This window comes from Hordeum vulgare, chromosome 1H (assembly GCF_904849725.1).
Source record: "Hordeum vulgare subsp. vulgare chromosome 1H, MorexV3_pseudomolecules_assembly, whole genome shotgun sequence".
NCBI classification, from domain to species: Eukaryota; Viridiplantae; Streptophyta; class Magnoliopsida; order Poales; family Poaceae; genus Hordeum; species Hordeum vulgare.
The window spans coordinates 3,984,345-4,010,229 of NC_058518.1; the positions used below are offsets into that span (position 1 = coordinate 3,984,345).

Consider the following 25,885-nt stretch of genomic DNA (forward strand, 5'->3'; position numbering starts at 1 on the left):
AGTTGTTGGAGGAGCTACATCTTGCTGTAGAGACATATTCGGAAGCAAGAAATGAAGCGTGATTAGTAGCATAAGTCGATTTGTTTATTTAAAAAATATATTTTTAGATAAGATAAAATATACCATGGTGGACCGAAACAATACGAATAATATTACCAGTTGTCCGATTTTCACATGTAAGTCGTTGTGTGAGGTATATAATGCAATGATAACTGCTTTTGAAGATTGAAATGATGGAAAGGTGAGTTGAATATGTGGAGATGCTATAGAAATATATTTTCATTTTCACATGAAGTGAAAATCTAGAGTGATGAATAAAGAGGTTACGAAAATGGTGCTAAAGATGTATGATTCCTATATAAAAGGAGCCACATACTGCTGCAAAGACTAATCCCGAAGTATGAAATGAAGGAAAGGTTGTTGTAATATGACTTATATCCTGTTTGAAAAATGTTTCAGTTTACACGGTAGGGAAATATACAGTAATGAATGAAAAGATTAAGAAAATGTGCTAAAATTATATCATTTGTACAAATAAGTTTTTGGAGGAGCTACATACTGCTGCAGAGACAACTTTGACAACAACAAATGAAGCAGGACTGATAGCATATGTCGATTTCACCATTTAAACAACTTTTCAGTTTCACATAAGAGAAAAATATACCATGATGGTACGAAATTGTACAAAACATATTACAAGTTGTCCGATTTCCACATTTAAGTCGTTGTGTGAGGTATATAATGCATCGATAACTACTCTTGAAGATTGAAATGAATGAAAGGCGAGTGGAATATGTCGAGATGCTATGTAAATATGTTTTCATTTTCACATGAAGTGAAAATCTAGAGTGTTGAATCGAGAGGCTACGAAAATGGTGCTACAGATGTATGATTCCTATATAAGAGGAGCTACATACTGCTGCAGAGACTAACCCCGAAGCATGAAATAAAGGAAAGGTTGTTGTAATATGACTTCTATCCTATTTTAAAAATGTTTCAGTTTATAGGATATGGAAATTTACAGTGATGAATAAAAAGGTTATCTAAACCTGCTAAAATTGTATCATTTGTACAAATAAAGTTTTGGAGGAGCTACATACTGCTGCAGAGACAACTTTGACATCAACAAATGAAGCAGGACTGATAGCATATGTAAATTTTGCTATTTAAGCAACTTTTCAGTTTAGCACAAGAGAAAATATACCATGATGGATTGAAATGGTACAAAACATATTAAGAATTGTCTGATTTCTACATGTAACTTGTTGTTTGAGGTACATCATGCAACAAAAACTATCATGTAATATAGAATTGGTCGAAAGGCTACTGTTATCTATCGACGATGCCATATAATATAATTTTCAGTTTTAGACGAACGGAAATCTAAATTGACTGATTAAGATGATGCAAAAATGATTGTAATGATGTATAATTCCTACATAAGGCTGAGCCACATACTGCTGCACAAAGTAGTGGCAAACTATGAAATGAAGAAAATGATGTTGTAATATGGCGACTACCTTATTTGAAAAATATTCCACTTCCCCGGGAAGAGAAAATCTATATGTAATGAAGAAAACGATTACGAGAAAAGTGTTAAATGATATCATTTCATATATAAGTTGTTGGAGGAGCTACATCTTGCTGTAGAGACATATTCGGAAGCAAGAAATGAAGCGTGATTAGTAGCATATGTCGATTTGTCTATTTAAAAAATATATTTTCAGATAAGATAAAATATACCATGTTGGACCGAAACAATACGAATAATATTACAAGTTGTCCGATTTTCACATGTAAGTCGTTGTGTGAGGTATATAATGCAACGGTAACTGCTCTTCAAGATTGAAATGATGGAAAGGTGAGTTGAATATGTGGAGATGCTATACAAATATATTTTCATTTTCACATGAAGTGAAAATCTAGAGTGATGAATAAAGAGGTTACGAAAATGGTGCTAAAGATGTATGATTCCTATATAAAAGGAGCCACATACTGCTGCAAAGACTAATCCCGAAGTATGAAATGAAGGAAAGGTTGTTGTAATATGACTTATATCCTGTTTGAAAAATGTTTCAGTTTACACGGTAGGGAAATATACAGTAATGAATGAAAAGATTAAGAAAATGTGCTAAAATTATATCATTTGTATAAATAAGTTTTTGGAGGAGCTACATACTGCTGCAGAGACAACTTTGACAGCAACAAATGAAGCAGGACTGATAGCATATGTCGATTTCACCATTTAAACAACTTTTCAGTTTCACATAAGAGAAAAATATACCATGATGGTACGAAATTGTACAAAACATATTACAAGTTGTCCGATTTCCACATTTAAGTCGTTGTGTGAGGTATATAATGCATCGATAACTACTCTTGAAGATTGAAATGAAGGAAAGGCGGGTGGAATATGTCGAGATGCTATGTAAATATGTTTTCATTTTCACATGAAGTGAAAATCTAGAGTGTTGGATCGAGAGGGTACGAAAATGGTGCTACAGATGTATGATTCCTATATAAGAGGAGCTACATACTGCTGTAGAGACTAATCCCGAAGCATGAAATAAAGGAAAGGTTGTTGTAATATGACTTCTATCCTGTTTTAAAAATGTTTCAGTTTATAGGATATGGAAATTTACAGTAATGAATAAAAAGGTTATCTAAACGTGCTAAAATTGATCATTTGTACAAATAAATTTTTGGAGGAGCTACATACTGCTGCAGAGACAACTTTGACATCAACAAATGAAGCAGGACTGATAGCATATGTAAATTTTGCTATTTAAGCAACTTTTCAGTTTCACACAAGAGAAAATATACCATGATGGATTGAAATGGTACAAAACATATTACGAATTGTCTGATTTCTACATGTAACTTGTTGTTTGAGGTACATCATGCAACAAAAACTATCATGTAATATAGAATTGGTCGAAAGGCTACTGTTATCTGTCGACGATGCCATATAATATAATTTTCAGGTTTAGACGAACGGAAATCTAAATTGACTGATTAAGATGATGCGAAAATGATTCTAATGATGTATAATTCCTACATAAGGCTGAGCCACATACTGCTGCACAAAGTAGTGGCAAACTATGAAATGAAGAAAATGATGTTGTAATATGGCGACTACCCTATTTGAAAAATATTCCACTTCCCCGGGAAGAGAAAATCTGTATGTAATGAAGAAAACGGTTACGAGAAAAGTGTTAAATGATATCATTTCATATATAAGTTGTTGGAGGAGCTACATCTTGCTGTAGAGACATATTTGGAAGCAGGAAATGAAGCGTGATTATTAGCATATGTCGATTTGTCTATTAAAAAATATATTTTCAGATAAGATAAAATATACCATGTTGGACCGAAACAATACGAATAATATTACAAGTTGTCCGATTTTCACATGTAAGTCGTTGTGTGAGGTATATAATGCAACGATAACTACTCTTGAAGATTGAAATGATGGAAAGGTGAGTTAAATATGTGGAGATGCTATACAAATATGTTTTCATTTTCACATGAAGTGAAAATCTAGAGTGATGAATAAAGAGGTTACGAAAATGGTGCTAAAGATGTATGATTCCTATATAAAAGTAGCCACATACTGCTGCAAAGACTAATCCCGAAGTATGAAATGAAGGAAAGGTTGTTGTAATATGACTTCTATCCTGTTTGAAAAATGTTTCAGTTTACATGGTAGGGAAATATACAGTAATGAATGAAAAGATTAATAAAATGTGCTAAAATTATATTATTTGTACAAATAAGTTTTTGGAGGAGCTACATACTGCTGCAGAGACAACTTTGACAGCAACAAATGAAGCAGGACTGATAGCATATGTCGATTTCACCATTTAAACAACTTTTCAGTTTCACATAAGAGAGAAATATACCATGATGGTACGAAATTGTACAAAACATATTACAAGTTGTCCGATTTCCACATTTAAGTCGTTGTGTGAGGTATATAATGCATCGATAACTACTCTTGAAGATTGAAATGAAGGAAAGGCGGGTGGAATATGTCGAGATGCTATGTAAATATGTTTTCATTTTCACATGAAGTGAAAATCTAGAGTGTTGAATCGAGAGGGTACGAAAATGGTGCTACAGATGTATGATTCCTATATAAGAGGAGCTACATACTGCTGCAGAGACTAATCCCGAAGCATGAAATAAAGGAAAGGTTGTTGTAATATGACTTCTATCCTGTTTTAAAAATGTTTCAGTTTATAGGATATGGAAATTTACAGTAATGAATAAAAAGATTATCTAAACGTGCTAAAATTGATCATTTGTACAAATAAAGTTTTGGAGGAGCTACATACTGCTGCAGAGACAACTTTGACATCAACAAATGAAGCAGGACTGATAGCATATGTAAATTTTGCTATTTAAGCAACTTTTCAGTTTCACACAAGAGAAAATATACCATGATGTATTGAAATGGTACAAAACATATTACGAATTGTCTGATTTCTACATGTAAGTTGTTGTTTGAGGTACATCATGCAACAAAAACTATCATGTAGTATAGAATTGGTCGAAAGGCTACTGTTATCTGTCGACGATGCCGTATAATATAATTTTCAGTTTTAGACGAACGGAAATCTAAATTGACTGATTAAGATGATGCGAAAATGATTCTAATGATGTATAATTCCTACATAAGGCTGAGCCACATACTGCTGCACAAAGTAGTGGCAAACTATGAAATGAAGAAAATGATGTTGTAATATGGCGACTACCCTATTTGAAAAAATATTCCACTTCCCCGGGAAGAGAAAATCTATATGTAATGAAGAAAACGGTTACCAGAAAAGTGTTAAATGATATCATTTCATATATAAGTTGTTGGAGGAGCTACATCTTGCTGTAGAGACATATTCGGAAGCAAGAAATGAAGCGTGATTAGTAGCATATGTCGATTTGTCTATTTAAAAAATATATTTTCAGATAAGATAAAATATACCATGTTGGACCGAAACAATACGAATAATATTACAAGTTGTCCGATTTTCACATGTAAGTCGTTGTGTGAGGTATATAATGCAACGGTAACTACTCTTGAAGATTGAAATGATGGAAAGGTGAGTTAAATATGTGGAGATGCTATACAAATATGTTTTCATTTTCACATGAAGTGAAAATCTAGAGTGATGAATAAAGAGGTTACGAAAATGGTGCTAAAGATGTATGATTCCTATATAATAGGAGCCACATACTGCTGCAAAGACTAATCCCGAAGTATGAAATGAAGGAAAGGTTGTTGTAATATGACTTATATCCTGTTTGAAAAATATTTCAGTTACAAGGTAGGGAAATATACAGTAATGAATGAAAAGATTAAGCAAATGTGCTAAAATTATATCATTTGTACAAATAAGTTTTTGGAGGAGCTACATACTGCTGCAGAGACAACTTTGACAGCAACAAATGAAGCAGGACTGATAGCATATGTCGATTTCACCATTTAAACAACTTTTCAGTTTCACATAAGAGAAAAATATACCATGATGGTACGAAATTGTACAAAACATATTACAAGTTGTCCGATTTTCACATTTAAGTCGTTGTGTGAGGTATATAATGCATCGATAACTACTCTTGAAGATTGAAATGAATGAAAGGCGGGTGGAATATGTCGAGATGCTATGTAAATATGTTTTCATTTTCACATGAAGTGAAAATCTAGAGTGTTGAATCGAGAGGCTACGAAAATGGTGCTACAGATGTATGATTCCTATATAAGAGGAGCTACATACTGCTGCAGAGACTAACCCCGAACATGAAATAAAGGAAATGTTGTTGTAATATGACTTCTATCCTATTTTAAAAATGTTTCAGTTTATAGGATATGGAAATTTACAGTGATGAATAAAAAGGTTATCTAAACGTGCTAAAATTGATCATTTGTACAAATAAATTTTTGGAGGAGCTACATACTGCTGCAGAGACAACTTTGACATCAACAAATGAAGCACGACTGATAGCATATGTTAATTTTGCTATTTAAGCAACTTTTCAGTTTCACACAAGAGAAAATATACCATGATGTATTGAAATGGTACAAAACATATTACGAATTGTCTGATTTCTACATGTAAGTTGTTGTTTGAGGTACATCATGCAACAAAAACTATCATGTAGTATAGAATTGGTCGAAAGGCTACTGTTATCTGTCGACGATGCCGTATAATATAATTTTCAGTTTTAGACGAACGGAAATCTAAATTGACTGATTAAGATGATGCGAAAATGATTCTAATGATGTATAATTCCTACATAAGGCTGAGCCACATACTGCTGCACAAAGTAGTGGCAAACTATGAAATGAAGAAAATGATGTTGTAATATGGCGACTACCCTATTTGAAAAATATTCCACTTCCCCGGGAAGAGAAAATCTATATGTAATGAAGAAAACGGTTACCAGAAAAGTGTTAAATGATATCATTTCATATATAAGTTGTTGGAGGAGCTACATCTTGCTGTAGAGACATATTCGGAAGCAAGAAATGAAGCGTGATTAGTAGCATATGTCGATTTGTCTATTTAAAAAATATATTTTCAGATAAGATAAAATATACCATGTTGGACCGAAACAATACGAATAATATTACAAGTTGTCCGATTTTCACATGTAAGTCGTTGTGTGAGGTATCTAATGCAACGGTAACTGCTCTTGAAGATTGAAATGATGGAAAGGTGAGTTGAATATGTGGAGATCCTATAAAAATATGTTTTCATTTTCACATGAAGTGAAAATCTAGAGTGATGAATAAAGAGGTTACGAAAATGGTGCTAAAGATGTATGATTCCTATATAAAAGGAGCCACATACTGCTGCAAAGACTAATCCCGAAGTATGAAATGAAGGAAAGGTTGTTGTAATATGACTTATATCCTGTTTGAAAAATGTTTCAGTTTACACGGTAGGGAAATATACAGTAATGAATGAAAAGATTAAGAAAATGTGCTAAAATTATATCATTTGTACAAATAAGTTTTTGGAGGAGCTACATACTGCTGCCGAGACAACTTTGACAGCAACAAATGAAGCAGGACTGATAGCATATGTCGATTTCACCATTTAAACAACTTTTCAGTTTCACATAAGAGAAAAATATACCATGATGGTACGAAATTGTACAAAACATATTACAAGTTGTCCGATTTCCACATTTAAGTCGTTGTGTGAGGTATATAATGCATCGATAACTACTCTTGAAGATTGAAATGAATGAAAGGCGCGTGGAATATGTCGAGATGCTATGTAAATATGTTTTCATTTTCACATGAAGTGAAAATCTAGAGTGTTGAATCGAGAGGGTACGAAAATGGTGCTACAGATGTATGATTCCTATATAAGAGGAGCTACATACTGCTGCAGAGACTAACCCCGAAGCATGAAATAAAGGAAAGGTTGTTGTAATATGACTTCTATCCTATTTTAAAAATGTTTCAGTTTATAGGATATGGAAATTTACAGTGATGAATAAAAAGGTTATCTAAACCTGCTAAAATTGTATCATTTGTACAAATAAAGTTTTGGAGGAGCTACATACTGCTGCAGAGACAACTTTGACATCAACAAATGAAGCAGGACTGATAGCATATGTAAATTTTGCTATTTAAGCAACTTTTCAGTTTCACACAAGAGAAAATATACCATGATGGATTGAAATGGTACAAAACATATTAAGAATTGTCTGATTTCTACATGTAACTTGTTGTTTGAGGTACATCATGCAACAAAAACTATCATGTAATATAGAATTGGTCGAAAGGCTACTGTTATCTATCGACGATGCCATATAATATAATTTTCAGTTTTAGACAAACGGAAATCTAAATTGACTGATTAAGATGATGCGAAAATGATTGTAATGATGTATAATTCCTACATAAGGCTGAGCCACATACTGCTGCACAAAGTAGTGGCAAACTATGAAATGAAGAAAATGATGTTGTAATATGGCGACTACCCTATTTGAAAAATATTCCACTTCCCCGGGAAGAGAAAATCTATATGTAATGAAGAAAACGGTTACGAGAAAAGTGTTAAATGATATCATTTCATATATAAGTTGTTGGAGGAGCTACATCTTGCTGTAGAGACATATTCGGAAGCAAGAAATGAAGCGTGATTAGTAGCATATGTCGATTTGTCTATTTAAAAAATATATTTTCAGATAAGATAAAATATACCATGTTGGACCGAAACAATACGAATAATATTACAAGTTGTCCGATTTTCACATGTAAGTCGTTGTGTGAGGTATATAATGCAACGGTAACTGCTCTTGAAGATTGAAATGATGGAAAGGTGAGTTGAATATGTGGAGATGCTATAAAATATATTTTCATTTTCACATGAAGTGAAAATCTAGAGTGATGAATAAAGAGGTTACGAAAATGGTGCTAAAGATGTATGATTCCTATATAAAAGGAGCCACATACTGCTGCAAAGACTAATCCCGAAGTATGAAATGAAGGAAAGGTTGTTGTAATATGACTTATATCCTGTTTGAAAAATGTTTCAGTTTACACGGTAGGGAAATATACAGTAATGAATGAAAAGATTAAGAAAATGTGCTAAAATTATATCATTTGTATAAATAAGTTTTTGGAGGAGCTACATACTGCTGCAGAGACAACTTTGACAGCAACAAATGAAGCAGGACTGATAGCATATGTCGATTTCACCATTTAAACAACTTTTCAGTTTCACATAAGAGAAAAATATACCATGATGGTACGAAATTGTACAAAACATATTACAAGTTGTCCGATTTCCACATTTAAGTCATTGTGTGAGGTATATAATGCATCGATAACTACTCTTGAAGATTGAAATGAAGGAAAGGCGGGTGGAATATGTCGAGATGCTATGTAAATATGTTTTCATTTTCACATGAAGTGAAAATCTAGAGTGTTGGATCGAGAGGGTACGAAAATGGTGCTACAGATGTATGATTCCTATATAAGAGGACCTACATACTGTTGCAGAGACTAATCCCGAAGCATGAAATAAAGGAAAGGTTGTTGTAATATGACTTCTATCCTGTTTTAAAAATGTTTCAGTTTATAGGATATGGAAATTTACAGTAATGAATAAAAAGGTTATCTAAACGTGCTAAAATTGATCATTTGTACAAATAAATTTTTGGAGGAGCTACATACTGCTGCAGAGACAACTTTGACATCAACAAATGAAGCAGGACTGATAGCATATGTAAATTTTGCTATTTAAGCAACTTTTCAGTTTCACACAAGAGAAAATATACCATGATGTATTGAAATGGTACAAAACATATTACGAATTGTCTGATTTCTACATGTAAGTTGTTGTTTGAGGTACATCATGCAACAAAAACTATCATGTAGTATAGAATTGGTCGAAAGGCTACTGTTATCTGTCGACGATGCCATATAATATAATTTTCAGTTTTAGACGAACGGAAATCTAAATTGACTGATTAAGATGATGCGAAAATGATTCTAATGATGTATAATTCCTACATAAGGCTGAGCCACATACTGCTGGACAAAGTAGTGGCAAACTATGAAATGAAGAAAATGATGTTGTAATATGGCGACTACCCTATTTGAAAAATATTCCACTTCCCCGGGAAGAGAAAATCTATATGTAATGAAGAAAACGGTTACGAGAAAAGTCTTAAATGATATCATTTCATATATAAGTTGTTGGAGGAGCTACATCTTGCTGTAGAGACATATTCGGAAGCAAGAAATGAAGCGTGATTAGTAGCATATGTCGATTTGTCTATTTAAAAAATATATTTTCAGATAAGATAAAATATACCATGTTGGACCGAAACAATACGAATAATATTACAAGTTGTCCGATTTTCACATGTAAGTCGTTGTGTGAGGTATATAATGCAACGGTAACTGCTCTTCAAGATTGAAATGATGGAAAGGTGAGTTGAATATGTGGAGATGCTATACAAATATATTTTCATTTTCACATGAAGTGAAAATCTAGAGTGATGAATAAAGAGGTTACGAAAATGGTGCTAAAGATGTATGATTCGTATATAAAAGGAGCCACATACTGCTGCAAAGACTAATCCCGAAGTATGAAATGAAGGAAAGGTTGTTGTAATATGAGTTATATCCTGTTTGAAAAATGTTTCAGTTTACACGGTAGGGAAATATACAGTAATGAATGAAAAGATTAAGAAAATGTGCTAAAATTATATCATTTGTACAAATAAGTTTTTGGAGGAGCTACATACTGCTGCGGAGACAACTTTGACAGCAACAAATGAAGCAGTACTGATAGCATATGTCGATTTCACCATTTAAACAACTTTCCAGTTTCACATAAGAGAAAAATATACCATGATGGTACGAAATTGTACAAAACATATTACAAGTTGTCCGATTTTCACATTTAAGTCGTTGTGTGAGGTATATAATGCATCGATAACTACTCTTGAAGATTGAAATGAATGAAAGGCGGGTGGAATATGTCGAGATGCTATGTAAATATGTTTTCATTTTCACATGAAGTGAAAATCTAGAGTGTTGAATCGAGAGGCTACGAAAATGGTGCTACAGATGTATGATTCCTATATAAGAGGAGCTACATACTGCTGCAGAGACTAACCCCGAACATGAAATAAAGGAAATGTTGTTGTAATATGACTTCTATCCTATTTTAAAAATGTTTCAGTTTATAGGATATGGAAATTTACAGTGATGAATAAAAAGGTTATCTAAACATGCTAAAATTGTATCATTTGTACAAATAAATTTTTGGAGGAGCTACATACTGCTGCAGAGACAACTTTGACATCAACAAATGAAGCAGGACTGATAGCATATGTAAATTTTGCTATTTAAGCAACTTTTCAGTTTCACACAAGAGAAAATATATCATGATGGATTGAAATGGTACAAAACATATTACGAATTGTCTGATTTCTACATGTAAGTTGTTGTTTGAGGTACATCATGCAACAAAAACTATCATGTAGTATAGAATTGGTCGAAAGGCTACTGTTATCTGTCGACGATGCCATATAATATAATTTTCAGTTTTAGACGAACGGAAATCTAAATTGACTGATTAAGATGATGCGAAAATGATTGTAATGATGTATAATTCCTACATAAGGCTGAGCCACATACTGCTGCACAAAGTAGTGGCAAACTATGAAATGAAGAAAATGATGTTGTAATATGGCGACTACCCTATTTGAAAAATATTCCACTTCCCCGGGAAGAGAAAATCTATATGTAATGAAGAAAACGGTTACGAGAAAAGTGTTAAATGATATCATTTCATATATAAGTTGTTGGAGGAGCTACATCTTGCTGTAGAGACATATTCGGAAGCAAGAAATGAAGCGTGATTAGTAGCATATGTCGATTTGTCTATTTAAAAAATATATTTTCAGATAAGATAAAATATACCATGTTGGACCGAAACAATACGAATAATATTACAAGTTGTCCGATTTTCACATGTAAGTCGTTGTGTGAGGTATATAATGCAACGGTAACTGCTCTTCAAGATTGAAATGATGGAAAGGTGAGTTGAATATGTGGAGATGCTATACAAATATATTTTCATTTTCACATGAAGTGAAAATCTAGAGTGATGAATAAAGAGGTTACGAAAATGGTGCTAAAGATGTATGATTCCTATATAAAAGGAGCCACATACTGCTGCAAAGACTAATCCCGAAGTATGAAATGAAGGAAAGGTTGTTGTAATATGAGTTATATCCTGTTTGAAAAATGTTTCAGTTTACACGGTAGGGAAATATACAGTAATGAATGAAAAGATTAAGAAAATGTGCTAAAATTATATCATTTGTATAAATAAGTTTTTGGAGGAGCTACATACTGCTGCAGAGACAACTTTGACAGCAACAAATGAAGCAGGACTGATAGCATATGTCGATTTCACCATTTAAACAACTTTTCAGTTTCACATAAGAGAAAAATATACCATGATGGTACGAAATTGTACAAAACATATTACAAGTTGTCCGATTTCCACATTTAAGTCGTTGTGTGAGGTATATAATGCATCGATAACTACTCTTGAAGATTGAAATGAAGGAAAGGCGGGTGGAATATGTCGAGATGCTATGTAAATATGTTTTCATTTTCACATGAAGTGAAAATCTAGAGTGTTGGATCGAGAGGGTACGAAAATGGTGCTACAGATGTATGATTCCTATATAAGAGGAGCTACATACTGCTGCAGAGACTAATCCCGAAGCATGAAATAAAGGAAAGGTTGTTGTAATATGACTTCTATCCTGTTTTAAAAATGTTTCAGTTTATAGGATATGGAAATTTACAGTAATGAATAAAAAGGTTATCTAAACGTGCTAAAATTGATCATTTGTACAAATAAATTTTTGGAGGAGCTACATACTGCTGCAGAGACAACTTTGACATCAACAAATGAAGCAGGACTGATAGCATATGTAAATTTTGCTATTTAAGCAACTTTTCAGTTTCACACAAGAGAAAATATACCATGATGTATTGAAATGGTACAAAACATATTACGAATTATCTGATTTCTACATGTAAGTTGTTGTTTGAGGTACATCATGCAACAAAAACTATCATGTAGTATAGAATTGGTCGAAAGGCTACTGTTATCTGTCGACGATGCCGTATAATATAATTTTCAGTTTTAGACGAACGGAAATCTAAATTGACTGATTAAGATGATGCGAAAATGATTGTAATGATGTATAATTCCTACATAAGGCTGAGCCACATACTCCTGCACAAAGTAGTGGCAACTATGAAATGAAGAAAATGATGTTGTAATATGGCGACTACCCTATTTGAAAAATATTCCACTTCCCCGGGAAGAGAAAATCTATATGTAATGAAGAAAACGGTTACGAGAAAAGTGTTAAATGATATCATTTCATATATAAGTTGTTGGAGGAGCTACATCTTGCTGTAGAGACATATTCGGAAGCAAGAAATGAAGCGTGATTAGTAGCATATGTCGATTTGTCTATTTAAAAAATATATTTTCAGATAAGATAAAATATACCATGTTGGACCGAAACAATACGAATAATATTACAAGTTGTCCGATTTTCACATGTAAGTCGTTGTGTGAGGTATATAATGCAACGGTAACTGCTCTTCAAGATTGAAATGATGGAAAGGTGAGTTGAATATGTGGAGATGCTATACAAATATATTTTCATTTTCACATGAAGTGAAAATCTAGAGTGATGAATAAAGAGGTTACGAAAATGGTGCTAAAGATGTATGATTCCTATATAAAAGGAGCCACATACTGCTGCAAAGACTAATCCCGAAGTATGAAATGAAGGAAAGGTTGTTGTAATATGACTTATATCCTGTTTGAAAAATGTTTCAGTTTACACGGTAGGGAAATATACAGTAATGAATGAAAAGATTAAGAAAATGTGCTAAAATTATATCATTTGTATAAATAAGTTTTTGGAGGAGCTACATACTGCTGCAGAGACAACTTTGACAACAACAAATGAAGCAGGACTGATAGCATATGTCGATTTCACCATTTAAACAACTTTTCAGTTTCACATAAGAGAAAAATATACCATGATGGTACGAAATTGTACAAAACATATTACAAGTTGTCCGATTTCCACATTTAAGTCGTTGTGTGAGGTATATAATGCATCGATAACTACTCTTGAAGATTGAAATGAATGAAAGGCGAGTGGAATATGTCGAGATGCTATGTAAATATGTTTTCATTTTCACATGAAGTGAAAATCTAGAGTGTTGAATCGAGAGGGTACGAAAATGGTGCTACAGATGTATGATTCCTATATAAGAGGAGCTACATACTGCTGCAGAGACTAACCCCGAAGCATGAAATAAAGGAAAGGTTGTTGTAATATGACTTCTATCCTATTTTAAAAATGTTTCAGTTTATAGGATATGGAAATTTACAGTGATGAATAAAAAGGTTATCTAAACCTGCTAAAATTGTATCATTTGTACAAATAAAGTTTTGGAGGAGCTACATACTGCTGCAGAGACAACTTTGACATCAACAAATGAAGCAGGACTGATAGCATATGTAAATTTTGCTATTTAAGCAACTTTTCAGTTTCGCACAAGAGAAAATATACCATGATGGATTGAAATGGTACAAAACATATTAAGAATTGTCTGATTTCTACATGTAACTTGTTGTTTGAGGTACATCATGCAACAAAAACTATCATGTAATATAGAATTGGTCGAAAGGCTACTGTTATCTATCGACGATGCCATATAATATAATTTTCAGTTTTAGACAAACGGAAATCTAAATTGACTGATTAAGATGATGCGAAAATGATTGTAATGATGTATAATTCCTACATAAGGCTGAGCCACATACTGCTGCACAAAGTAGTGGCAAACTATGAAATGAAGAAAATGATGTTGTAATATGGCGACTACCCTATTTGAAAAATATTCCACTTCCCCGGGAAGAGAAAATCTGTATGTAATGAAGAAAACAGTTACGAGAAAAGTGTTAAATGATATCATTTCATATATAAGTTGTTGGAGGAGCTACATCTTGCTGTAGAGACATATTCGGAAGCAAGAGATGAAGCGTGATTATTAGCATATGTCGATTTGTCTATTAAAAAAATATATTTTCAGATAAGATAAAATATACCATGTTGGACCGAAACAATACGAATAATATTACAAGTTGTCCGATTTTCACATGTAAGTCGTTGTGTGAGGTATATAATGCAACGGTAACTGCTCTTGAAGATTGAAATGATGGAAAGGTGAGTTGAATATGTGGAGATGCTATAAAAATATGTTTTCATTTTCACATGAAGTGAAAATCTAGAGTGATGAATAAAGAGGTTACGAAAATGGTGCTAAAGATGTATGATTCCTATATAAAAGGAGCCACATACTGCTGCAAAGACTAATCCCGAAGTATGAAATGAAGGAAAGGTTGTTGTAATATGAGTTATATCCTGTTTGAAAAATGTTTCAGTTTACACGGTAGGGAAATATACAGTAATGAATGAAAAGATTAAGAAAATGTGTTAAAATTATATCATTTGTACAAATAAGTTTTTGTAGGAGCTACATACTGCTGCAGAGATAACTTTGACAGCAACAAATGAAGCAGGACTGATAGCATATGTCCATTTCACCATTTAAACAACTTTTCAGTTTCACGTAAGAGAAAAATATACCATGGTGGTACGAAATTGTACAAAACATATTACAAGTTGTCCGATTTCCACATTTAAGTCATTGTGTGAGGTATATAATGCATCGATAACTACTCTTGAAGATTGAAATGAAGGAAAGGCGGGTGCAATATGTCGAGGTGCTATGTAAATATGTTTTCATTTTCACATGAAGTGAAAATCTAGAGTGTTGAATCGAGAGGGTACGAAAATGGTGCTACAGATGTATGATTCCTATATAAGAGGAGCTACATACTGCTGCAGAGACTAATCCCGAAGGATGAAATAAAGGAAAGGTTGTTGTAATATGACTTCTATCCTGTTTTAAAAATGTTTCAGTTTATAGGATATGGAAATTTACAGTAATGAATAAAAAGGTTATCTAAACGTGCTAAAATTGATCATTTGTACAAATAAATTTTTGGAGGAGCTACATACTGCTGCAGAGACAACTTTGACATCAACAAATGAAGCAGGACTGATAGCATATGTAAATTTTGCTATTTAAGCAACTTTTCAGTTTCACACAAGAGAAAATATACCATGATGGATTGAAATGGTACAAAACATATTACGAATTGTCTGATTTCTACATGTAAGTTGTTGTTTGAGGTACATCATGCAACAAAAACTATCATGTAGTATAGAATTGGTCGAAAGGCTACTGTTATCTGTCGACGATGCCATATAATATAATTTTCAGTTTTAGACGAACGGAAATCTAAATTGACTGATTAAGATGATGCGAAAATGATTCTAATGATGTATAATTCCTACAGAAGGCTGAGCCACATACTGCTGCACAAAGTAGTGGCAAACTATGAAATGAAGAAAATGATGTTGTAATATGGCAACTACCCTATTTGAAAAATATTCCACTTCCCCGGAAAGAGAAAATCTATATGTAATGAAGAAAACGGTTACGAGAAAAGTGTTAAATGATATCATTTCATATATAAGTTGTTGGAGGAGCTACATCTTGCTGTAGAGACATATTCGGAAGCAAGAAATGAAGCGTGATTAGTAGCATATGTCGATTTGTCTATTTAAAAAATATATTTTCAGATAAGATAAAATATACCATGTAGTACCGAAACAATACGAATAATATTACAAGTTGTCCGATTTTCACATGTAAGTCGTTGTGTGAGGTATATAATGCAACGGTAACTGCTCTTGAAGATTGAAATGATGAAAAGGTGAGTTGAATATGTGGAGATGCTATAAAAATATGTTTTTATTTTTACATGAAGTGAAAATCTAGAGTGATGAATAAAGAGGTTACGAAAATGGTGCTAAAGATGTATGATTCCTATATAAAAGGAGCCACATACTGCTGCAAAGACTAATCCCGAAGTATGAAATGAAGGAAAGGTTGTTGTAATATGAGTTATATCCTGTTTGAAAAATGTTTCAGTTTACACGGTAGGGAAATATACAGTAATGAATGAAAAGATTAAGAAAATGTGCTAAAATTATATCATTTGTACAAATAAGTTTTTGGAGGAGCTACATACTGCTGCGGAGACAACTTTGACAGCAACAAATGAAGCAGTACTGATAGCATATGTCGATTTCACCATTTAAACAACTTTTCAGTTTCACATAAGAGAAAAATATACCATGATGGTACGAAATTGTACAAAACATATTACAAGTTGTCCGATTTCCACATTTAAGTCGTTGTGTGAGGTATATAATGCATCGATAACTACTCTTGAAGATTGAAATGAAGGAAAGGCGGGTGCAATATGTCGAGATGCTATGTAAATATGTTTTCATTTTCACATGAAGTGAAAATCTAGAGTGTTGAATCGAGAGGGTACGAAAATGGTGCTACAGATGTATGATTCCTATATAAGAGGAGCTACATATTGCTGCAGAGACTAATCCCGAAGGATGAAATAAAGGAAAGGTTGTTGTAATATGACTTCTATCCTGTTTTTAAAATGTTTCAGTTTATAGGATATGGAAATTTACAGTAATGAATAAAAAGGTTATCTAAACGTGCTAAAATTGATCATTTGTACAAATAAATTTTTGGAGGAGCTACATACTGCTGCAGAGACAACTTTGACATCAACAAATGAAGCAGGACTGATAGCATATGTAAATTTTGCTATTTAAGCAACTTTTCAGTTTCACACAAGAGAAAATATACCATGATTGATTGAAATGGTACAAAACATATTACGAATTGTCTGATTTCTACATGTAAGTTGTTGTTTGAGGTACATCATGCAACAAAAACTATCATGTAGTATAGAATTGGTCGAAAGGCTACTGTTATCTGTCGACGATGCCATATAATATAATTTTCAGTTTTAGACGAACGGAAATCTAAATTGACTGATTAAGATGATGCGAAAATGATTCTAATGATGTATAATTCCTACAGAAGGCTGAGCCACATACTGCTGCACAAAGTAGTGGCAAACTATGAAATGAAGAAAATGATGTTGTAATATGGCGACTACCCTATTTGAAAAATATTCCACTTCCCCGGGAAGAGAAAATCTATATGTAATGAAGAAAACGGTTACCAGAAAAGTGTTAAATGATATCATTTCATATATAAGTTGTTGGAGGAGCTACATCTTGCTGTAGAGACATATTCGGAAGCAAGAAATGAAGCGTGATTAGTAGCATATGTCGATTTGTCTATTTAAAAAATATATTTTCACATAAGATAAAATATACCATGTTGTACCGAAACAATACGAATAATATTACAAGTTGTCCGATTTTCACATGTATGTCGTTGTGTGAGGTATATAATGCAACGGTAACTGCTCTTGAAGATTGAAATGATGGAAAGGTGAGTTGAATATGTGGAGATGCTATAAAAATATGTTTTCATTTTCACATGAAGTGAAAATCTAGAGTGATGAATAAAGAGGTTACGAAAATGGTGCTAAAGATGTATGATTCCTATATAAAAGGAGCCACATACTGCTGCAAAGACTAATCCCGAAGTATGAAATGAAGGAAAGGTTGTTGTAATATGAGTTATATCCTGTTTGAAAAATGTTTCAGTTTACACGGTAGGGAAATATACAGTAATGAATGAAAAGATTAAGAAAATGTGCTAAAATTATATCATTTGTACAAATAAGTTTTTGGAGGAGCTACATACTGCTGCGGAGACAACTTTGACAGCAACAAATGAAGCAGTACTGATAGCATATGTCGATTTCACCATTTAAACAACTTTTCAGTTTCACATAAGAGAAAAATATAACATGATGGTACGGAATTGTACAAAACATATTACAAGTTGTCCGATTTCCACATTTAAGTCGTTGTGTGAGGTATATAATGCATCGATAACTACTCTTGAAGATTGAAATGAATGAAAGGCGAGTGGAATATGTCGGGATGCTATGTAAATATGTTTTCATTTTCACATGAAGTGAAAATCTAGAGTGTTGAATCGAGAGGCTACGAAAATGGTGCTACAGATGTATGATTCCTATATAAGAGGAGCTACATACTGCTGCAGAGACTAACCCCGAAGCATGAAATAAAGGAAAGGTTGTTGTAATATGACTTTTATCTTATTTTAAAAATGTTTCAGTTTATAGGATATGGAAATTTACAGTAATGAATAAAAAGGTTATCTAAACCTGCTAAAATTGTATCATTTGTACAAATAAATTTTTGGAGGAGCTACATACTGCTGCAGAGACAACTTTGACATCAACAAATGAAGCAGGACTGATAGCATATGTAAATTTTGCTATTTAAGCAACTTTTCAGTTTCACACAAGAGAAAATATACCATGATGGATTGAAATGGTACAAAACATATTACGAATTGTCTGATTTCTACATGTAACTTGTTGTTTGAGGTACATCATGCAACAAAAACTATCATGTAATATAGAATTGGTCGAAAGGCTACTGTTATCTGTCGACGATGCCATATAATATAATTTTCAGTTTTAGACGAACGGAAATCTAAATTGACTGATTAAGATGATGCGAAAATGATTGTAATGATGTATAATTCCTACATAAGGCTGAGCCACATACTGCTGCACAAAGTAGTGGCAAACTATGAAATGAAGAAAATGATGTTGTAATATGTCGACTACCCTATTTGAAAAATATTCCACTTCCCCGGGAAGAGAAAATCTATATGTAATGAAGAAAACGGTAGTGGCAAACTATGAAATGAAGAAAATGATGTTGTAATATGTCGACTACCCTATTTGAAAAATATTCCACTTCCCCGGGAAGAGAAAACTTATATGTAATGAAGAAATTCATGGACATTGTTTTGGAATTTGAAAAAAAAATATATAAAATTCCGGCGCTTTTTTGAATCCTATTTTTAATTCGAAATAAAAATCCGTCAGCATTTTAATTCAAAATTCCTATTTTTTAGTATGCAAAAGTTTTTGTAATTCTAAATTATTTAAATTATAAATAAAAAAAATGGAACGGAAAAATTTAAATAAAAAAAGAAACAATCAAAACAGGCTTTAGCTATTTTTAAAATATTAGGACATTTTTTAAATGCATTAACATATTTTGAATTAGAAATTAAGAATTTTGTTAAATGCCTTTAATAATTTTTAATACATGGAATTGTATTTGAGATCATGGACTTTTCTTATTGTACAAATATTTTTCTAAAATTGCAAACATTTTATTGTATATGCGAGCAGTTTTTGAAGTCACAAACATTTTAATTTTTGAAATGTGTTGATTTATAATTTTTAGTTTATTAAAATTTTAAAGATTATTTGAAGTTCTAAGTTATTTAAAATAAAAAAATAAAACGGAACTGAAAAGAAATAAATAAATGGAACTAAAAGCAGGCGCCTGTGCATGGGCCGGCCCATACGGTGTGTTGGATATTCTCCCAGCATGGAGAGCGTAATATAGGTTGTTTTTACATGGGCCGGCCCAGTCAAAGGTTTTTTGCTTTATGAAACGTTTTCTATTACTTACCGATGGCATGGTGGCTAATTTATGCAAACTTTAGGGGTAATTTTCAAGACGGACGACCAAAAACCGTATTTGCTTTATTATTAGGGAGGGAGGTAAAGATAAAGAAAGATAAAGATAAAGATAACCTCTTTTTTTTCAAGGAAACGGATCATGATAACCTTTTATGCAAACATGATGGGCCCAAAATGGTATTTGCCGCCTATAGAAGTATGTAGCACGGAAACAACAAAGTGACCTACATGGACCCAAACCTGTAAGGGGTTTTCAGTTTTTGTTTGTCTTTTCTTGTGTATCATGTTAGTATTTTCATTGTTCCCTTCTTACTTTTTTTTGGGTTTTCCCTTTTCTTTTTCTCCCGCACCCCCGCCCCCTCTTTTCTCCCTTTCTCCATTTTCTGCCTCTACATATTTTTTGTGTAAAATATATATACGTATTTATTGAGAAATGCATGACTCTTTTCTTAAATATGTGATCATGATTACATGAACATTTTTTTGAGGGACATGAACACTCGTTGAAATTGAAAGAACATCCTGTTCGAACAAGTCAACATTCTAAAAGTAGATGTTTTAAAAAGGGATGAACACTTTTGCAAATTATAACAATATTTTTTAGTATACGTGAACATTGTGTCAATTGCATTAAGTTTTATATAAAATAAGAACATTTTTAAAGTAATTATTTTTATGATTTTTTTAACAAGTGAATACTTTACTCCTTTTCATTATAGATTGGATTATAATTTATATTTTAAGCACAATTCCAAGAAAGAAAAAAAGCATACCTATGTGAATGGGCGTAGTGGCCGCAATCCATTTAAGTCCCATGTGTCCGAATGTTTTCTTCCCATGTGGTAAACTCTTTTTTTAAGGGGGGAGGGTGGGGGGTGTAAACCCTTTTCAAGTCTCACTGTGTCGAATTGTTTATCAAACATGCATTGGCGTGTCGTCCTGGGCCATAAAAGAAGCTAGAGTGGCACCACCAAGGTGGAGGTAGAGTGCCCCATGGCGGCTGATAGGAGGTGAGGCGGTGGTGGACGATTGGTGGTGGTGGGGGGGATGATGCAACAAAAGGACTGAACCTGAGTCGGTGATGACCCAACAACGTAAATAAAGGCGATGACGCAAAATTGGCGGTGAATGCGGGTGCGGAATGGCTCATTAGAATATGAGAAGGCGAGGTAAGAGGGAAGGCCGGGGTGGGGGCAAACGAACGAAGGCAATGGCAAAGGGCCATTCGAGACCGAGAGGAGAAGGTGACATCAAACATCAGTCATGGGTGGAGAGAGACGACGGTCCGGCCGATGCTGGTTCGATGGATCATTTGAGGTGGATGGCGGCGGTGATCAGGGCAAACATAGATGTTGGGGTGGGAAGAAGATGTTTGTTTCCTCAAACTATTCGACACAACGAGTTAAAAAAACATTTAAAAAAAAAGAGAAGTGAGCAATGTTGGACCTCGATCGGCCCGGGAAAGGTGATGGGCTCTGGCCTTGTTGTTAGAAGTAGGCTTCACGCAGGGCCCACTATGGGCCGTGCACACGGATGCTATCCATTCCCAGCCGCCTCCACGCTTCTCCGCCCACCGCCGCCGACGATGACGCCGGCCGCCGCCCACCACTTCTGCCGCCCCGTCCGCTCCCAACGGCAGCAAGCATGCGCCGGTCACCCAAACCCAGCAGCAGAAGCAACCGCAGCCGGCAGGGAGCAGTCACCGCAGCAGCAGTCCCCCCAATCCCAACGGCAGCAAGCAGCAGCTAGCCGAGCTTCGATTCCTCTCATATTCCAATAATATCAAGAGGTACATCACTCCTCTCCCTCCCACAGTTTCTGATTTACTAGTCTGTTATCATACTCAAATGATCGAAGCTCGAATTGAAAATGCTCAAATGGAATTCCGATTCAATGGTGGCATTTTACCTGATGTGCAAGTGAAAATGTGTGAATGTGGATCACATTCACTTTGTGCTGGGAAGGAAAAGTTCCGTCACTAACTGTCGGATGTGGACGGACTGCAATGCAGCGATAATTAAGGTAATCAGCAGAGTATCGAATTTTACACGAGCTATTCGCAACTTATGTAGAGATAAATATGGGAGTAGCTGTTAAAATACAAGTCCAACTACAAATCCTGTATTACAGTGGTAGTGACCGCTGACCAGTGATTATTCATACACCTCCAGATGCAGTGTTGGCAGAGTATATATACCAGTCCCTGAATGCTGACAGAGTATGGTAGTTCCTCCTCTGATTTATTACAGCACAGGTTCATTCTCATATGAGACGAAAGGCTTTGGTGGCATCTGCAGACTCTGCAGCCTCCCTGTTAGCATGTTAACCACCTTCGTCATCGACGGCCGGTTTCTCGGGTTCCACTGAATACACCACAGTGCCACCATCGCCAGCTGCCTCACCTTCTCTTTCTCTTCTTGAGTCGCTTCCAGAGTAAGCGCCAACTCCTCCCCATTGATCACTTTCTCGTAGATCCACTCCGGGAGGTAAACATCGTTCTGGCTCTCAACACTTGGGTCTGAGTTCCTCCTTCCGCTCACCATCTCTAACACCAGCATGCCGAAACTGAACACGTCCGACTTGTACGATACTCCCCCAAAGTTCCGGGAATATAGCTCTGGTGCAATGTAGCCCATTGTGCCTCTTGCTGCGGTTAAGGTGACGATGCTTTGGTCCCTCGCGCACAACTTGGCAAGGCCAAAGTCTGAGATCTTTGGGTTGAAGTTGTAGTCGAGCAGGATGTTGTGAGGCTTGATGTCAAAGTGGAGGATGCGCTGGTTGCACCCTTGATGCAGGTACTCCATTCCTCTGGCGATGCCTAAAGAAATATCTAGCAGCTTGTCTGGTACCAGAAGGTTCTGAAAAATGTTAGGGTCATTAGAGAATATGTATTTCTCCAGTGACTCGTTAGGCATGAATTCGTAAATAAGAGCCCGTCTCATTCCTTCGGAACAAAATCCCAGGAGGCGGACAATATTGGCATGGTGGATTAGTCCGATGGTTGCAACTTCGTTGATGAATACTTCTCCCTCTCCTGTAGAGTTCTCTAGCATCTTGACTGCCACAGGCACTCCATTTGGTAGCTTGCCTTTGTAGACACTTCCAAATCCTCTCTGCCCTACTTTTTCCTTAAACCGTCTTGCCATCTTCTTAACTTGAGAGAAAGTGTACCTCGTGGGTTTCGATGTTCCATATGTCTTGAGAAACATTTCAACCTTCAAATGTATCTCCGCGTTATATCTTGTCTTGAGTGAAAGATAAAGCACAGTGGCCACCGTTAACAAAAGAACAACAAATGCGGCCACCGATGACGTAGCTGAATAAACAAACAATATGACATCAGCATATTCCACTGGGAATTAAAAGCCCATACTTAGTTTTATGTGGATATTCAGATAAGAGCACGTCATGGTTCAGAGCAGCCAACAATAGGGATTTGCATAATACAAATTTTGAAATTAAAATGGTACAGGAACAATACAAATATAAATACGATAGAGTATAAATCAAGTAGTACCTGCGATGACTTTGATACGGGAACCTGCAGATACCAGAAAAGAGAATTAGACTCCAATGATGGTTTAGGAAATATAAATGACTTAATACTTCTTGATTTTTTTTGTAGAACTGTCAAATTGCTTTCGTTGTTGTCTACCGTTGGTGCCATACATTTCCCTAGCGGTGATACAATAGAGCTTTTAATGTTTGATGATAAACAAAGAAACAGTAATCTTTCGGCCTTTTTGAAAGAGAAAATCTTTGTCACAACTGACCAACCATATTTCATTTTTGGAGAGCATATAGGAGAACCACATGTCTTCATATCTAGAAGAGAATGTCATGAACATACTGTGGTACTGGCCAAGCTTTACACTGAACTTAGACAATGACGTTACTCAAGATCCCATTACAAAAGGAAACACAGCCTACCAACTGTTCTATTTTTATGCGTGCTTTGGTTGTTGTGTTATGTTACAGAGGATGTGGTACCGGTTGAAGATTGTGCTGTCGATGGTTTTTTGCTGGTTTCCTTGCTTTCGGCTTGGCTCTGTAATGCGCTTCCTGGAAAACTTGGCAAGGGTTGGTTCTTGGATGGGTCGCTGACCTGAATGGCAGGCTTCATAGATAGAGCACTGGGGCTTGCTAGACATTATCCGGTTGGTAAAATGTTGACCTGAATGGAAGGTTTATTATATTTTTTATAAAAATGATAATTTGCACACTCATTTCTGTTTTCTTTTGTTGTTCAGAAGTATTATGCTTTAGGATTCTGTTTGTATTGAAATTGTGTTTGTGAATTTGTACCAAAGTATTGGACTGATATCTCCAAAGGATTAGTTGAGTGTTGTATAGATGAATAAATTTTATAAGGCGAGTGTTTAATAGATGAACAAAACATTATTTCTTTCCCCAATAATTTTTCAGACTTTTTATGAGTTCAGGTGCTTAGGTCACTGTGCTTGCTCAAGAAGGCTACTTAAATAATTTGTGGTGCTATTTTGAAAGGACAATAGTTGACAGAAATTCTCGTGGAGATTCAAACACCTGAAATTATAGAGTGAAATTTTAAGTCTATGATTAGTCAACTCTCTCCATTTAATACTTTCCTCTCTCTCCTTTTTTCCACTCACTCAATTCTAGTTTTAGACTTCAAAACTTCATTACAAATAAAACAGGATGATGCAATTAAACATGGTTCTAGAGAGTTAGAATTGATCATACCGCCAGGCATACAGAATTGTTCATTCCGTTCTGAGCTGAAAGCGCAGCGTCGCCCACTGCGCTCACATTGTCTGCAATCGTAATCTTCCCAACACACCTCGGTCTCAGCAGAACCGAGGAATGTTTCTGCTTGTTTCTTGAAGTACCCTGGGTCGAATAATGGACTGCAAGTCCAATACATGGGTATCAGATCGCCACGGACATTATCTGAGACTGTGATGACCTTGCAGTCCAACGGAAGAAGAGACATGTCTTCATAACCAGCCACCAAATAAAAGAAGTGGGTTGTGTTGCTAAGGCAGGAGACTGGGCCAACAATCCCATCGGCAGCACCAGGTGCGAACTCTCTTGAACAGTGCACCAGGGCTGTTGGAGAACTCCGGATGAAAAATCGGTCACTACTTGGCATCTCATCATTGAAAACATCAACTTGTGGAGATGATGAGTTTCTGGAGATGACGAGCTTCTGCTTGAGCACCAAACATGGGTCTACAAGCGGGATAATCTTCATTGAAGAACGCCTGTAATCTATGGCGCTAACATTGTATGGGCCAAGAACGGGGTGAAAAAGGATGGTGTCTTGACCAGAGCATGCTAACTTCCTGGTTGTTCTGTCACCACAACCACATGATGATGTATTGCTGGATTCAAGGCATAAAGGATACCTGATCTCTGGGCCGTGTTCGCTGCACTGGGATGGTGGGCAGTATTTGAAGAAATCTTTATCGTCCCATGCCGTTGCCAAGTAGATTCCGTGGTTGATCAGAGGCAGCAGCAGCAGCAGGGCTATGGCAAGTAATTTACGCATCTTTCCGTACAATTGTAACTGAGATGGAGAGGAAGAAGAAGAAGAAGTGGAGTGGACAATGCAAAAAGAAACAACACTTATTCCCCACCATCTATAGGTAAGCAGTCACAGTCATGCTCTACTGATGATGAGGATAGTGTTTAAATTGATAGTC

At 35.0% G+C, this 25,885-nt stretch overlaps 1 protein-coding gene across 1 annotated transcript; it reads right to left on the bottom strand.

The window, feature by feature from the left end:
* Window positions 1–22,193: 22,193 nt before the first annotated feature.
* Window positions 22,194–25,836, bottom strand: LOC123424605 (rust resistance kinase Lr10-like). Its single transcript, XM_045108275.1, has 3 exons — window positions 24,924–25,836; window positions 23,719–23,742; window positions 22,194–23,517 (listed from the first exon to the last, which is right to left on the bottom strand). The coding sequence occupies exons 1-3, from the start codon at window positions 25,729–25,731 to the stop codon at window positions 22,445–22,447; spliced, it is 1,905 nt and encodes a 634-aa protein (XP_044964210.1). The 5' UTR covers window positions 25,732–25,836; the 3' UTR covers window positions 22,194–22,444.
* Window positions 25,837–25,885: the final 49 nt, after the last annotated feature.

What these genes read in the sequence shown, in the direction of transcription:
- LOC123424605 (XM_045108275.1), bottom strand. Translation starts at nt 25,731, where the DNA reads ATGCGTAAATTACTTGCCATAGCCCTGCTGCTGCTGCTGCCTCTGATC. An exon ending in ACAATTCTGTATGCCTGGCG is followed by an intron (nt 23,743 to 24,923) that starts GTATGATCAATT and finishes TGGTATCTGCAG; the next exon opens with GTTCCCGTATCAAAGTCATC. An exon ending in CCGTATCAAAGTCATCGCAG is followed by an intron (nt 23,518 to 23,718) that starts GTACTACTTGAT and finishes TTGTTTATTCAG; the next exon opens with CTACGTCATCGGTGGCCGCA.